This window comes from Cavia porcellus, unplaced genomic scaffold (genome assembly GCF_034190915.1).
Source record: "Cavia porcellus strain 051 isolate PalLab524CR breed Dunkin Hartley unplaced genomic scaffold, mCavPor4.1 scaffold_10, whole genome shotgun sequence".
NCBI lineage: Eukaryota > Metazoa > Chordata > Mammalia > Rodentia > Caviidae > Cavia > Cavia porcellus.
Window position 1 is genome coordinate 49,136,411 of NW_026947493.1, and position 16,694 is coordinate 49,153,104.

At 39.9% G+C, this 16,694-nt stretch overlaps 1 protein-coding gene across 1 annotated transcript in view; it reads right to left on the reverse strand.

Moving 5' to 3' along the window:
• Positions 1 to 5,679: 5,679 nt before the first annotated feature.
• The window catches only part of CUNH8orf89 (chromosome unknown C8orf89 homolog), a 45,545-nt gene continuing 34,530 nt past the window's right edge, over positions 5,680 to 16,694 (reverse strand). Inside the window, exons 2-5 of the mRNA XM_063257456.1 lie at positions 15,099 to 15,265; positions 12,552 to 12,705; positions 9,501 to 9,556; positions 5,680 to 6,311 (exon numbers count right to left, since the gene is read on the reverse strand). Coding sequence (XP_063113526.1) covers positions 6,163 to 6,311; positions 9,501 to 9,556; positions 12,552 to 12,705; positions 15,099 to 15,265 — 526 coding nt within the window. The 3' untranslated portion in view covers positions 5,680 to 6,162. The remainder of the gene's footprint in view (positions 6,312 to 9,500; positions 9,557 to 12,551; positions 12,706 to 15,098; positions 15,266 to 16,694) is intronic.

The window sequence follows — 16,694 nt, forward strand, 5'->3', positions numbered from 1 at the left end:
CTAAATTGTAGGTTCTTTGTCTATAAGATGGAAAAATAATACCTTCACTTTACCAATTGTAGCGAGGATTAGAAATAGTGCATGTAAAGCATTAGTTTTCAATTCTAGCGCTGCCAAAGCAAATAAACACAAATTAGGTGGCTTAAACCAGCAGGAACTCACTCTCACCATCCCACAGGCAGCCCAAAGTGAAGGCCCATGCTCCCTCCACGGGCAGTCAGGGAGTCCCTCCTGGCCTCGTCCACCTTCTGGTGGCTCCAGGTGACCGGCAGCTCTGCAACTGACATAGCTTCACTCTCTGCTTCTGTGTTCACTTGGTCTCCTCTTCTTCTGTGTCCCTTTACCTTTTACAAAAACTTGCAGTTGGATTTAGGGCCCATCTAGATTATCCACGATGCCCTTAGCCAAGGATCCTAATTTAATGGTGTTTGTAAAAACCCTTTTTCCAAACTCAGGTCACATTTACAGGTCCCAGGGATTAAGACACAAACATGTCTTCTGAGAAAGCCACTTCAAACCATGACAGTGTCTAATATGTGCCTGGCACAGAGTAGCTAGCCACTCCTCAGTAATTAACCATTTGAGTAATAATTCTTGCTGTCTTTATCAAGGAAGGACAAGACTTTTCATATACCTCATTTCTTTCTTTCCTGGCATCATCCATGGGGAGAAGGGAGTTTCCCTTGAATAATACATCACAGCAATGCCATGGGAGAGGCCACATTTACCAAGACCAAGTGCGTTTGTCTTGTGGGTGCTCCACTGTAAAAAAAAAAAACCTAAAGGTTCAAACCTACCACGAAGAGGAAGTATTGACATCTACCACTTTCTCATCTTTTTGGGAAAAATAATCTCCAGACCCTCGACTTCCAAGGCAAATATCCAAGTCAAGTTTGGAGAGGAAAGAGGCTAGGGGTATAAAACACCTCAAGGAATTGGGGTATCAAATGGCTTTCTGTCATGTGAAAAAATACCTGAGAAAATCAACTTGAAAGAGGAAAGGTTTATTTTGGCTCAGTTTTAGGAGTTTCAGTCCATGGCCACTTGCATCCATTGCTTCTGGGCCTGTGGTATGGTGGACATCAGGGTGGGAGCCTGTGGTGGGGCAAAGAAGCTCACATCATAGTGGCAAGAGAGAGACAGAGGCTGGGGACAAGAAGTGCCTTTCCAGGACATACCCCCAGTGACCTCCTTCCTCCAACCAGCTCTCACCTCCATGAATGAATTAACTCATTGATAAGATCAGAGTCTTTAAGTCACAGTCACTTCCCCTAAGCCCACCTCTCAACTTTGCTGCACTGGGGACATCAAGCCTCTAACCCCTGAGCCTGTGGGAGATACCTATAACATGTACCACTTTTTGATAATAGCTACCACTTCCACGTTAGTACAGGGGGCAGCTCTGTGGTACAGTGCTTGCCTAGAGTGCACAAGGTCCTGGGTTTGGTGCCCAATATCAGAAAAAAAAGAGAAGACACCTGGAAGACAGGAATCCTGAACACTGATTTAAGGCTGACTGTATGCAAAGTCCAGGAGTCCACCATCACTCAGACTCCATGTGTGCTGTTATCAGACACTGCCGTGACTTTTTCCGGTGACGGATTGAGACAGCGGCCCCTCCCTGCAATGGTTTTCCCCGTCCACTCCAACTCCTTTGCTTCAAAGTTTGCTGTTCCCCCCATTCCATCGCCCTCCTCTCACAGACTGCTCATGCTGCGAGCATATGCAAGTTTACTTGTTCAAGGGCCACAGGAAGAAAGATTTCTGTCTTAGTCATTTTCTTCTTCACTGGGACAAAATACCTGATACCTGCAACTTAAAGGAGGGAAGTTTTAATTTGGCTCCTGGTTACTGTTCACGGGCAGCTGTCTCCAAAACAGGAAGCAGCGTGGTGAAGGGACACGGTAGAGGAAACGCTGATCTTGTTTTGGTGGCCAGGGAGCAGAGAACAAGGCAGGAACTGGGAAGAAGACACATCCATCCAGTCACTCCCCGAGGGAGAATAACTTTTCTCCTGCACCTCATTCTTTTTAAAAAATTAAATACACTTGGAGGAGTAATCAGAAGACAGAAAAGGTACAGGTAATATCTAAATCACTCTCAATAAAAATTCATATGTAGGAGCCAGGCGTGGTGGAGACTGAGGCAGGAGGATTGTTGTGAGTTTGAGGCCAGCCTGGGCTACATAGTGAGTTCAAGGGCAGAAAGCCATGTCTCAAAAAAAAATTCACACATAAGCACAAATATAACCATTTAAGTTTACTTGGTTATCCCCTGTCATGGTTTATGTTTGTGTCCCCCAGGCCTCACGAGTTTGCATTGTTCATATGTGATGGTTCATTGTATACTGCTTGGATTGATGGTGTCAGTGCTCCACCCACATAGGGTGGAGCCAGGATGTGATGTAATGGCAGGAAGAAGGTGTGTCTTGCTCTTTGCTGGTTTGAGTTTGCTGTTGGCGGCCGCCATGAACTGCAGCCCAGCCATGCCTGCCGGCCAACTGAGTGTGGACTGAAACCTCCAAAAACTGTAAGAAATAAACCTTTCCTTTCCCAACTTTGGGCTTCAGGTATTTTGTCTCAGCGATGAGTAAAAATAACTAAGACATCCCCCTTGGGAACTGTATATATATATTATATTTGTGTAAATAAATACAAGACATGCAAGGACATAAAAAATGTTCATTCTCTTTTACCTGTGATGGCTTTTTTCCTATTTTCTTGTCTTCCTGTCCCATCCTTATAGGAGTTTGGGCTTATTTCTCTCGTTTTTTTTAATTGGGAAAATAACCTTTGCTATGCAAATGTTTCCCAAGGTTCCAGCTTTAGTATCTTCTCAGAATTAAAGACAGACTTTTCAAATCCAATTTTGGCATCTCTATGAAGGTGTTCTGATTCCATTTTAAACTGGATATACCCAAAGTTGCACTCCTCCCAAAGCAGCACCTCTACCTCTGAGATTCTTGCTGCTAAGATTGGGAATCTGAGTTAGTTTTGAGCCTTCCTTTCCTGACACCCTATATTCAGTCCCTCATTCCCATTCCTACTTCTACCTCCAACTCGCAGATTCTTGTCCTGATTTCTGTGATGACCAAAATGATTTCCCCACCCCCACTCTCTCCCATTACAATCCAGCCTGCTCAATGTACTTGAATGAATCTTCCTGAATCACAAAAGCACTAACTCACTTTCAGACTCAAAATCCCCCATTGCAATTAAATATAAACTCATGCTTGCTGTCTGAGGTTCTCTACCATACAATATCAAGTTATCACTTAAGCCTGGCCGGCCTTTCTCTTCCTTTTTCCTCAGGGTTGTGAAGATGAACTCCACAAAGTCAGATTTAGCCTGCATATGTCATTTTCTTTGGTTCACACAGTGGTTTTCTAAATTTTGACAGAGTTGCTTATTTTAAGTTAGTCACCAACATCTATATACTGAAAAGTTTCCCAAAAAATCAGTTTCTCACTTTTTATGAAAAGTTAAAACTATTTTAGACCACATGGTATAAAGAGCTGAAGGTAGGCAGCCAGAGCCCTTTTAAATGGGATAATACTTCCCAGTTCACTGGCCTTTCCCTGATTAGGTCAGGCAGGCTGGTGCTGGCTTGGTCCGTCTGCATGTGAATTTGTGTATCTGCTCTATACTACCTAGTGCTCCAAAGCATAGTTCCCAAGTGCATAGTATGCCTTTGCTTACGTTTTTCCATCTTTCTAGTAATGCCCTCCCCTTTCCTTTTTTTTTTTTTTCTTTTTTGTCTTTCGTTTTTATCGGTACCAGGGATCGAACTCACAACTGCCTGCTTGCAAGGCAGGTGCTTATGCCGCTGAGCTAAATCCCCAGCCCCTGCCCTCCCCTTTCCACCTTTCCTGTATTTAATGCCCATTTCAAACACCACATTTTCTCTAAAGCCTTCTCAGACCACACCATTCACCCCCTGCAATGTGCTGTGATTCTCCACTATATAGAATCAGTCACTGGCAGCCTTGATTTCTCAGAGAACTGCACACTTCTCTCCACTCCTCCAGTTTTCTGGAGGAGGACTTTCCTTTTGACCTAGACCTTCCTCCTCCTCTCTGTGAAAATGGTGGAAGTCTTTTGACATCCTCCCTTGACCTTGGGGAGCTGCCTGTCCACACAGGGAGGTGGCAGGTGAGGCCAGGGTGGTCAGCTCTCCCAGGTGTGATCATTTATCAGTCTGAAGTTCTTGTATTGGGAGGCCTACTGTTGCAATCAGTCTGAGCTAAGATCACCCATCTGGGTTTAATAAGCAAACTAAAGCCATGTTGGAACTTAGGACCCTGGGAAGCCAAGCAAGCACCTCCCCTCCCTGGTAAGCAGTGGCAGTGTGGCACACTGCAGCCCTTCCAGGGGGAGAACCAGCAGTAGCTCCTGAGATCCACGCCATGTTGGAACTTAGGAGGCTGTGAAACCAAACAACCAGCCTGCCTCCCTGCTAAGCAATAATGAACCTACTGATGCACGGCCTAGAGTCAAATATCCCACTTCCCCTACTTCCCATTAGCAAATGGGAGCCAGAAATCTGAGCATCTCCTGGGAGGTTGACCACAGCAAATAAGAGGGACTTCCTTCTACCATCTCTTTGAAGGCAAATATTTTTATTACTGTTTTGCTCTTTTCTGATTAATGGTACTGCTCTATTCAATATTCTGTTTTGATAAGTTCTATAGTGTTCCATATTTCATCTCAATTTGATATACGTGATTGAAAGAAAAACTATTATAAAGATAACAAAATATACTGTGATACCTATTACTGTTATCCCAGTAATCTTCTGTGAAGTTCTGTACCAATTTCACTGTACAATCTTCATTGGCTTTATTCTGTCTTGTTCTGTTGTATACTTTCAAAATAAAATAAAATATAAGCAAACTAAACTATTATTGTCACTTTCATATTACTAAATATCTCACAGCTGCTTCCAAACTCAATCAGGAGGAAAAAAAGAGGGATTTTTACTGATCCTTCCCCTTCTAACCCCAACTACACTTACTCTTCCTTGAAGCTTCTGTAGCATCTAGCAAACAAGTTCATGGCACATAAGACTAAGTGATATAAAAATAGGCAAGAGCCTGGGTAAACTGAGATAATAAGCCCTGAGAAGTTGGGGCACAGAGGGAGTCTGCCCTCCTGATGTCAGGGCCCTGGTTAAAAACGGCAACTGTCCTTTATTGCATTCATTGTTTTGCTATTATATTTCTATTCTATTGTTTGATTTTTACTATGTTCAAAGTTCTCTGCAGTTGTTTTGAAGACATCAAAAGGAATTATGGTAACTATTGTTGATTTTGTAAGATTTTGAAGTCCTGTATCTGTTACACTGGTTTGTTTTCATTGTTTCATCTTCTTTAAAATAAAAAAAGCATCAATCTTGAAAAAAAATAAAAAATAAAAAAATAAAAACGGCAACTGCATTGTTCTGTATTCACATTGAAGTCCACATATAAACCCCTGGACCTAGATCCCCCGCAATCTCCTCCCTCGGAGCCCTTCTCAGCTAGAGAGAGCTTTGCTTTTTTCTGTCTAATAAGCTACAATCTGTGTGTTCCCCACTTTGTGTCATCAACTTCATTCTCCATCACCCTCAAGCCCAGAGGGAGAAACCGGTAACCCTCAGTAAAAGAGCTCAGAGGTATGAGAAAATTGGTAACACCAAACATGCACTCAAAAATATTTATTAAATTAAATCGGAAGACATAATCAAGCCAGGCATGATAATGCACACCTGTAACCCCAGCATTCCAGGAGACCGAGAAGAATGGCAAGTTCAGGTCTAACTCGGGCACCTTAGTGATTTAGCAAGATCCTGCCTCAAAATAAAAACAAATAGATAAAAAGGCTGTGCATGTACAGTGCAAAGGCCCTCTGTCCAATCTCAGGATTGTGGAAATTAATTGATTAATTAATTAATAAAATTCATGGAATATAATTTCTCCTATATTTTATGTCCCTATAATTCAACTGTATATTTCTAATGTTAACAAAAGAAGTTATTCCATATGTGACATAAAATATTTATTTCCTATTTACATTTCCATTGTATGTAAATCACTGCACATCATATCACATATCAAAAAAAAAGAAAGGAAAACTGCAAATGAACTTAAGAGCAGATGAAGAAAGCACCACACTATGACGTTTGTCAGCAGTCTCGTTGCTCTTGTTTCTTGCCTTTTTTAAATTTTTTGGATGTTTCCTGACGAATGGTATTGTACTCCAATATGGCCATTCTGGAAAGTCTCTGCAAGTACTCAGATGATGCTCCAATGAGAGGGTCACTGAAGCCAGAGTCTAGAGAGAAAAAAATCAAGACTAAGATTAAATTAAGCATGATGAATAATTCTATAAAACATAGTGAGTGAAATGTCTGTTCTATAAATGACTATACAACACTACTACATCTTTGTATAATACCTACTTTGAAAAAGAAATACCAATATCTGCTTTCTAAAATGCCCCTTGTGACTATGAGATCAAGTCACTTCAAAAAATATTCATAAAGCCAAGTGGGGTGGCACATGTCTGTAATCCCAGCACTCGGGAGGCTGAAGCGAGAGGATCAGAAGTTCAAGTCCAGCCTGGACAACTGAGATTTTTAGGCAGAGCTCTGCCTCTAATACAAAAACAAAAACAGAAGAAGCCGGTGATTAGGTATGTACTCAGTGCTAAGACTTCAGATTCAGTCCCCGGCACCATCACCATCACGACCACACACACACACAAATGATGATGATCAATTAAGGAAAATCATGTGGAAAAATTAAACTCTGATTTATGAAGAAAACAATTAAAGGCAGCATCTTTCACTTACTAAAGGAGAGCTACTCCAAACCTACGGGAAGCATCATTCTTACTGAAGAGATAGTAAAGCCATCCCCTTTGACAGTCAGAAGCAAGCCAAAGATGTCTACTGCTCATTTCTATTTTGCATTTCATTTATGCTTCTAACCAGCTTAGAAAAAAACTGTATCCCCAAACTTTTACCTCCTTTTTCTAAATTAATTAATTTTTAAAATTACATTTATTGGTGCATTTTAGATATGCGTAATGATCATATTCATCATAAGTAATTTGTGCCTGTATACGATACACTGATTCCTCTTTTTTCCTATCTCTTCTTCTCCCTTTGATCTCTCTTCCCCTCCTTATTTACAAAGCTTTGTTTCCATTTTATTCTTTTTTTTAACCATTTTCTCCCCCTTTCCCTTCCTTCCTTTCACCGTGTCCCTACCTAGTTCCTCCTTCCTTTTGAACAATTCCTTCCCATTTCACAATATTGTATATTTTGGTCCTTATTTACTCTTTTGGTTTCTCACACCAGGGTTTTTAGAAAAGCACTAATCTTCTAATGAGAGCAAAGTCCTCACGACAATCATTCCCAAAAAACCTCATCTCTTAATGCTGTTCCATTGGTTACCAGGTTCCACCATGAGTTATAGAGGGACACATATATCCAAATCATAGCAGAACCCACCCTGGAAAAGCCATAAAGTTAGCTGCCTGGAAAACAGACAGCTATGTTCATCTGCAGTAAGATGCAAAACAAAGTCTTAAGTTCTGACTAACATTTACATTTTTGTTTTATGCCACTTGTTGGTTGCAGGAGTTACACATGGCATATAGAAGAAAGGAAATATATTTTCTTCATGAACTCACATAGATGGAATTTAAAAGTTACTATCAAGTCAGACTGCTACTAAGATTGTCCATAGAAGCTTTACTTAGTAATTTCAGCTTGTATTCATTTGAAATGATGAATACACTAAGAGAAGACAACTACAAGTATGATAAAAATGAAAACCAAATAAGGCTTAAAAAGTCTTAGACTGATAGGGAAATAACTAACACACCCAAATAAAGGATGAGCCACTTGGTAGTCTGAAGGACAAGCATCAAATAACATGGCCTTACAAGCCTTACCTAGGATAGTGTTTCTCTGCTGTGGGTGACTGCTATCCTGTGAATGTTTGGCAATATTTGGAGACATTTTTTATTTTCTCAACTGAGGGATGCTAGTGGCATCTAGTGGGTAAACGCAATAGATGATTCTGTTTTGTTTTGTCTTGATTTGATTTAGTTTGGTTTTTGTTTAAGATAATATCCTGCCATGTGCTTCAGCCTAGCCTTGAACTCACTAGGTAGGCCCAGGCTGGTTTTGAACTCGCTGTGGCTCACCTGCCTCAGCCACCCAAGCTCTGGGACTACAAGTGGTGCCACCATGCTGATCTTGATTCCTACACACCTTATGTTGCATAAGATAGACCCCACAACTGATCATCTGGTTCAAAATGTTAATACCATTACTGTCGAAAAATCCTGTCCTACATGAACAATGAATTGACAAAACAGAAAACCTTAGACATATAGCTCAAGAATCTTTACCACTAATCTGGGTAAAATTACTTGAGGAAAGTACTAAGAGCTTATTGTAGAACATAAATGCTGGTCATGCACTATGGCACGTGTATTATGGTCCTGTGATGTAACAGCTCGCGTTACACATGAAAGTAGGAAATGAGGCAGAGCACAGACACCGGAACTACTAGGAAGTTCTCTACAATCTTGAAGATATCATTAAAAGCTGTAATAGCCTGAATCAACAGATTTTTCATACTTTTGAAAAACAAAATTCTGATAAAATATATCATGAATATGGAGATAAGAACTCCTGATTTTAAAATTTCAAAGGACAACTCTCTCTTCACATATGGTAGGAATATATCATGGTGCCTGTACTAACTACAGACTTAGGAATAAATTGATTTAAAAGTACCTTTTGGAACCCAAAATATTGGTGTATGAATAAATTTTTATACTGAGATGTCTTCAGTATACAAGATTCATATAAAAATTTTTTCAAAAAACTTTGTTAGTAGATGAGGCTAGTATAAAAAGTTAGGGGAAGGTGGTGAAAGTTCAAACCAGGCTAAGAAATTCATACATTAGTCTTCAGGGAAACAGGAGTTACTGTTTTTGAAGAAGAAAGTAATGTGACTGAATAGAAGTCAAGGTTTTAAGCTTTTGTCACAGTGTTGAAGGATTTAAAAGGTCAAAACTCAAACCAATAAAATCAGTTTGTAAGCTGTTAATTGGCTGACGTGAGGTACAAGCCCTATTCCATAGTCCTGACAGTTAAAAAGGTATGTACGTAGCAAACCAAATATCCACTGAGTTTACAGAATAAAGCCTTAAAGAAGCTTTAACAAACAATACAAACCAATAAAAAGAAAATGAGCTTAAAGGTAAAATAAGAATGTGACACCCAGCCAGGTGTGGTGGTGCACATCTGTGATCCCAGCACTTGAGAGACTGAGGCAAGAGGATTGCCATGCATTCAAGGCCAGTCTGGGCTACGCAGTAAGTTCAAAACTAACCTGAACGACATAGGATAACCTTGTCTCAATAATTTAATTTAATTAAAAAAAAAAGAACATGACTTCTAATAAGACATAGGTGGGAAAAATGGATGAACCAGTTTACCTTTTGATTTCTTTTGAAGTGGTACCATGGTACACATCTTCTTAGTCTTCTTTATCCTAAGGATTATATATTATTATAAAATTACTCATATAAAAATCTAGAATATGTATTTATTTTCAGAGATACAAGAAGAGGCTTTAATCTCAGCACTTGGGAGGCTGAGACAGGAGGATTGCTGTGAGTTCAAAGCCAGCCTGGGCTACAAAGTGAGTTCAAGACCCAGCTAAACTGCATAGTGAGACCCTGACTCAAAAAGACAAAGGAGGAGGAGGAGGAACAAGAAGAGCAGGAGGAGCAGGAGGAGGAGGTGGAGAAGAGGGAAGCAACAAATATTCAATGAAACACACTTGGTGGTTTTGATTTTTGTTTTCTAGTGCTGGGGATCAAACACCAGGCCTTGAACATGCTAAGCATAAACTCTACCACTGAACTACACCCAAACCCTAAACTAGTTTGTTAAGAGATATCACATGGAAATTAAGTAAATGGATAAAGAAACTCTGTTACAGCTAATCCAATCAGAAGCCATATATATATATATATATATATATATATATATTGTACACACACACACACACACACACACACATATATATGCACTTTTTTTTAATCAGTACCAGGGATCAAACTCACAACCATGTGCTTGCAAAGCAGGTGCTTATATCACTGAGCTAAATCCCCAGCCCTTCCAATCAGAAACCAATATAAACACCATTGTCTTAGCAAGCTACCACATGCAGCTTCTTTAAATCTTACTATAACTGTGTGCTCATGGCTTGAGAAGTTGTAAAAGGAGGAAAATAAAGAGTAAGAGGTTACGTGGCTGTGTCAGATAACAAATATTCCTTATTTGTGCACTTTTAATCTATCCATCAACCTGAAATTTATTACAATTAACAATGAGATTGCTATGATCAATTATACTCCCACGGTGTGCTGTGAAAATTCTTATCACTGAAAATTCTTGATCACCATTAAGAAATTTGAGAAAGGGGCTGGGGATTTAGCTCAGCGGCATAAGCACCTGCCTTACAAGCAGGCAGTCGTGAGTTCGATCCCCGGTACCGATAAAAAAAAAAAAGAAATTTGAGAAAACATGAGACTTTTGTCAGAGCTTTTAAATCAAATATTCTCATACAGAGAGAGGGAAAGAAATCAAGGGATTTACACACAGAACAAACAACAAGCCAAGACTGGTCTTTCCTTCCTTAGCCAAGACTGGTCTTTCTCAGGGTGCTGTGTAATGTGCAGAGGGGAATAAACAGCTTGAAATGTTCTCTCAAAAACAGCTAAAATAAAGAAAGAGCATTTACATTTCACAGACACTCCATGCACTTTAAGTGGCTTGGTCACCACTATTCCGCTTTATATATAAAGGAATAGTGTCCCCACACAAATAAAATGTGTTTAGATTATCCTGCACTCAAGTCAATGCAAGATGTTCAGAAATAATTTTTTTTTAAAAAATCACAAACGTGAAACAGAAAAGCAAAACTGAAAGACAGTGGAAACAGCAAAAGCAAATGAAGACTCAGAACTGCGAGGTGAAGTGGGCTCGTTCAAGGGGTGCTTCCCAGGCTTCCGGTCTCTTCAAGATGCTCGCGTGAGAACGGTGTGCACCGAAACCGAGTCCATAGCCGCGGTGGCCACTACATTCCTCCCGCTCCGGCCAAATAACACCGGGGCCAGGAAACCGATGAGGGAGTTGAGTGTCCATCTCAGTAATGATGTAACCTGGCAACCTCAGTAGGTCTGATGTTCATGGTTCAAATAGTTCCCCTTCCTTCCGCATCCTTGCATTCCTTCCTCTTTTAGGGTGTGTGTGTGTGTGTGTGTGTGTGTGTGTGTGTGTGAATCGAGATTGAACTCAAGGTCCTCACACTGAGCTACACCTACAGCCCTTTTTCTTTGATTTTTGATTTTTGAGATAGGGTCTCACTGAGTGGATAAGATGCCCAGGTTTGGCTCAGACTTTCAAGCGTCCTGTCTCAGTCTCCCAGAATGCTGGGATTATACGCATGACCCACCATGCTTATACAAAAGTCCACCAAGCAATGTATATATCAGGAAAAGAAAAGCTTGTGTAAATATTTGTTGTATAAATATTTTAATACTAAATTTATTGAGACATAGATCAGTACAAGTCACCTTTGGCCTCTATAATTACAGGAGACCCTCAGACTGTGGCCATCAGCTTCCAGACATTTATTAGTATGGCAAATTGACGAAGTGTATATACATTTTTTGGCATACTCAAAGATTCCAGCCATGAATGCTGTGTATAATTGAATGACTTTAACGTTACTAACAACAGAAAGAAAACATGCAAATATAAATAGTCCCCTCTAAAGAAATTTGAAATTTAGAAAGCCAGAAATGCTTCCAATTTTTAAGGCTGGCAAAATAAACAAGTAGTGTTTATTAATAAACAAGTAGTAGTGACAAACAAACAAGCATATAAATTGACATTGAACAGAATAGGAAACTTTATTAGTTATAGATAACTTATAGATAGATCTTTTATGGAGAAAGATTTTCTTTTACTGGTATCTAGGTCTGATTTGTGATAAGGAAGCAGGCAATGCTCCTAAACAACAATATTCAAAGTCAGGGAGACTTTCTGGCTAAAAAATTCATTCCTGATAGTCAACACTGAGTTTAACCAGGCCAAGATATCATCCACAATCTTTCCTAGCCCTGGTTCAGTCATTCTGGAATTGAAACCCAAGATTCAGTATTCAAGGGACAAAAACCTCTTATACTGCTGAGAATTAAAATTTGCTGCTCTCATAGGCAGGATCTAGAAGAGGACAATGAAAATGTTTTAAAGAAAATCTTTAACTCTTTCCTGGCAACATCACTTGAAAACAGAAAAAAGTAGTTACTTGTCAATCTGAATAATAGAATGGCTAACTTTAGATTTTATAAGTTAAATTTTTATGGAAAAAATAATGATTGGCAGGAAAAAATTAGATGATTGGCCAGGAAGACCTCGCCATTCAGCAGCATTATGACAAACAGATATGCAGCGAGAGCTGACGAGTGATCTACCTGACTGTAGGCATCTCCATGTGAGCGTGCAGTAGCTGTTTGTGAACTTCCACCGGAGTTGAACTTTCATTCTGTTGGCACCTCTGCAGTCTTGGTAAGTGTGGCATTTTGACATGTTCTTTAAGCTCTTCTAGACCAAATGTGGTGGTGTATTCTAATTTAAAAATATTATCACAATTACCTGGGTCAAACATATACTCCCACTTTTACTGTATACTAAAATGAACAATGAAATGTAAATAATCATTAAGTAACAAAAGTCAAGCAATTATAATTTATCTAGGACCTTTCTTTCAAATTTCACCAAAGAGACTGTAGGAAGGAGTAGATTAAGTTGATTAACAACTAGGAAAAGGAAAAAAATGACAGCTTCCCAGATTTTCAATTGTCACTGTCCACTGCCTTCACTAGTTTATTCAGTTAGAATTATACAGAATATTGTATCACATTTAAACAAAAAGCACTTCTAAGAGTCATAGAAATTTTTTAAAAAGTCAAAGAGATAAGGGGTAAAATATTTTTTGCTTTTGTTTTGTTGTTTTTGGTACTCAGAATCAAATCCCATCCTTGTGCCTGCCGGACAGGCACTTACATCGCTGAGCTATATCTCCAGCCCCAAGAGGATAATTTTTATATTTTCTTTATTAATATCTATTTATAATTAGATTAAATTGTTTTAAAATTTAAAAATAAGTATTTGAAAGAAGTCTAGTATTATCTACTGCTGTGACTCTTTCTACTTTCCTGCTTTTCTGTAAATAAATAATCAAGAGGGATAAATACCTGACCATGTGAGCCAACAGTGAAAGACTGGCCCAGGTTGTACCCACTGTGCAGTATGAAGGATAAGAGATTACTCGAAGCCAGTGTCCAGTTTAAACCCCAAATGGGCAGAGAGGGTCTGCTTTAACTGAGACCCTCAATGTGAGAAAGTCTCAGGAAAAAACAGCCCTGACCTGAAGTTTTTGTGGCGTTTTGTTGACAGAAGCAGGAAGCAAGGATGAAGGACCAAAGAAGGGTATCTTGCAGGAATTCATATAGCGGATATGAATTCCTTAGGGCCACTCTAAGTAGTATATTGGAGTATGATGAGGACAAGGGCCAGAGATCCTTTAAGGCAGTGTGTTTTGATCCTACTTGGATTTGTGGCCGTGTTGGTTATCTTTTAATCTTTAATTGTGCATTCCAGGAGGTTTGGAGCTTGTGGCCCCAAAGTCCCTTATTCTGCATATCCAATCTGGCCAATACCTACCTCCACAAGAGATGAAATAATTTGACCTTAGGCATTAAATGTCTCCACGAAATTTTACACGAAATCTATAAATAGCATATTGCTTCTTTTACTGACCTCAAATCTCAACCAACAAAGGGATCGTCAAATTATTTTTTAAAATAAAAACAAAGGCATTAAATGGAAAAGGAGATCAAGATATTGAAGTCCGTGTGGCCTTCAAACATAGCCTCTCTGCTAAGCAAGGCCGGCCCAGCAACACAGTATTTACTGAGATTGGGGTTGTCACATTAAACATTCAAAGTACTACTTTGCAACATTTGATTTTTTTTCCTGTTTTAGAGAAAAAAATTTTCTATTTCTCAGAAACATATATTCACTTTTCAACATTAGATTTGGACAGCTGAAAGATAAATGAACTAGTGTCTTCTGAGTACCCTTAATGGGAACCTGGCGAGAAAGCTAGTTTATAAAATATGCATAGCACGCTCTCAAAAGCAGGAGGAAATGGGCCTGGTGGTACAAACCTGAATCCCAGGACTCCGGGAGCCTGAAGCAACAGAATCCCAAGTTTGAGCCCACCCTTGGCAAGTTTAAGTCTTAATGGGACCCTGTCTAAAAAAAGGGGGAAAGGGTTTGCTCAGTGCAAAGGCTTTGGGCTCAATGCTGTAAGTACCACAAAAACAAAACAAGGGATGAAATTATAAAATAGTTTGAATTTTACTATTTTCAAGAATTTTATCTCCATAACAAACCTGCAGGCAGAATTCAAAATAAACAACAAATACAATCGCAGTCTGAACGTAAAGGGGGATACTGTCTTTACAGAACAACTATACAATATAAAATCCTGTCCGAGGACACATCCAAGGCAATGCTAAAAATTTGGATGTTTCAAAATATAAAAATTAACCTGAAGTATATAAAAAGGAACAGTATTTAGGAAAAGGGGCATGGTCCAACAAACATAGTGATGCACTGACTATTAAGAGAAGAATTTATATTTTTGTTTGTTTGTTTGTTGACACAGGCTCTCACTGTGAATTACAAACTGGCCCTGAACTCACTATGTAGCCCAGGCTGCACCATCAGGCCTGGTTGAAGAGGAATGTTTGTTTGTTTGTTTCTATTATTCACTGAAATGTATTAATTATAATTTGTTTCCATTTTCCTTTTCCAGAAACTTTATATACTGCCAGCCCATAAATGTCATAGAAATGATACGATGTCTCTTGGCTACTTTAAACACACACACACAAACTCGAAGCACTGTTTCTACATTATCTTACAGGAAATAACAATAAAAGTGAAATTACCTTTCCTTATTTTCTGTGTTGCTAACACTGCTTTCCTCCAGCTACTCTCAAGAAGAAAACAACCGTCCAGCGAGCTTCTGGTGACTCTAGAAGTCTCGGGCGTCATTTCAGGGGACAGCACTGACATCTTTTCTTCTTCTTTCAACAGTGTTGATGAAAATGTGATGCTATTTCAGATACAGGGCACGAAACAAAGAAAACAAGACACTGCCTGTAAATATCTTCTCCCATTTGCTTTTCATCATGCGGATTAAATTTTAACCTAGACTTACTTATAACATGTAGATATATATATCCTTAGCTTCTTAAAACAAGAGGCTTTTAAGAATAAAGTAAAAACATGTAGCCAGAATTTTTATATTCTACAATATTTTAGTGAATTGCTTCAAACTGCAAGTTACAGATATTTGGTAATATAAACAAATATAAAGTCCAATGAGCTCTCATTTGCAGGAGAACAATGCACAGAACTTTCTCAGAAATACTATTATAAAATGTATTTTTGCTTAAAAAGGCAAAGTCCATGCTCAATGGAAAATGAGTATGTCTTGAGGATAGTCATTATTTTTATTCTAATTACAGACAGAAGAATAATCACATATCCTACTTACTTAATACATTACATATATTCAATTCGATCATATATGTTAAGCGTCTGTGACATGCACGGCATTGCTAAACCCCAAGGAGAACACGACCAGGAGCAAAAGTAGCCCCTACCTCAGGAGTCCAGTGGGAGCCCGGTCACAGTTTATTAAGCTCCTGGAAATCTTTGCTGGCCATTTTCTATTTTCTATAGTCTTCACAATGAAAGGATCAGGGTTGGTCAGATCCAGCTATGCTCATTCACTTGCGCAAAACTAATTATTTGCTGAGGGTTGATTCTACACCAAGAACGAGTGGGGCACTGGAGTAAACAAGCAACTCCTGGTCCAGTAAAGGAAATAGAGATGCAGAAGTGGATAGTACAGTGTAGTGAGGCCTATGCTGGAGCAACAAAACAAAACCCCCCAAAAAGAAAACCGTGCTAACCCACACTCGGGCATCAGCGACTTTCAGAGGAAGCTGACACAGCAAAGACGCGGAGGAGGTGCAGGCTTCTTGCAGAGGAAAAGGCTGCAGAGAGAGCCCCAGTGAGAGACGGAGAGGGAGAAACAGGACAAGAACTTGAGGGAGGAGGCAAGGAAGAAGGGATGAAGAGAAAGGGGAAGCCGGGGAAGGAGGAGGAAGAAGGCCGCTCTTGAGGAGCCTGCTGTGCCAAACCGTGCGGATTGTACTCAGCCCTGGAGAAAAATGAGCTAACAGTAAAGAGCGGGGAAGTCCTTGGGCTTGGGGCTGTGCTGTGGGGTTGGCCTGAAACGCAGTGCTGGGAGCCGAAGGAGAGAGCAGGGGACAGACAGCCCTGGGCACAGGGTGAGATGAGCGCGTTAGGCCACGCGGGGAGGTCACCAGGGAAGGGACAGCCCAGGCCCGCATGGCACCGTGGGCCTCTCCAGCCTGACCTGCCAAGTGCTCTGGCCCCGGCCTGGCCCAGGCTTCTCCCATTTTTTAGAATTATTATTCTCTTTTTTATTGGCACTTATCTGTAGTGCCTGG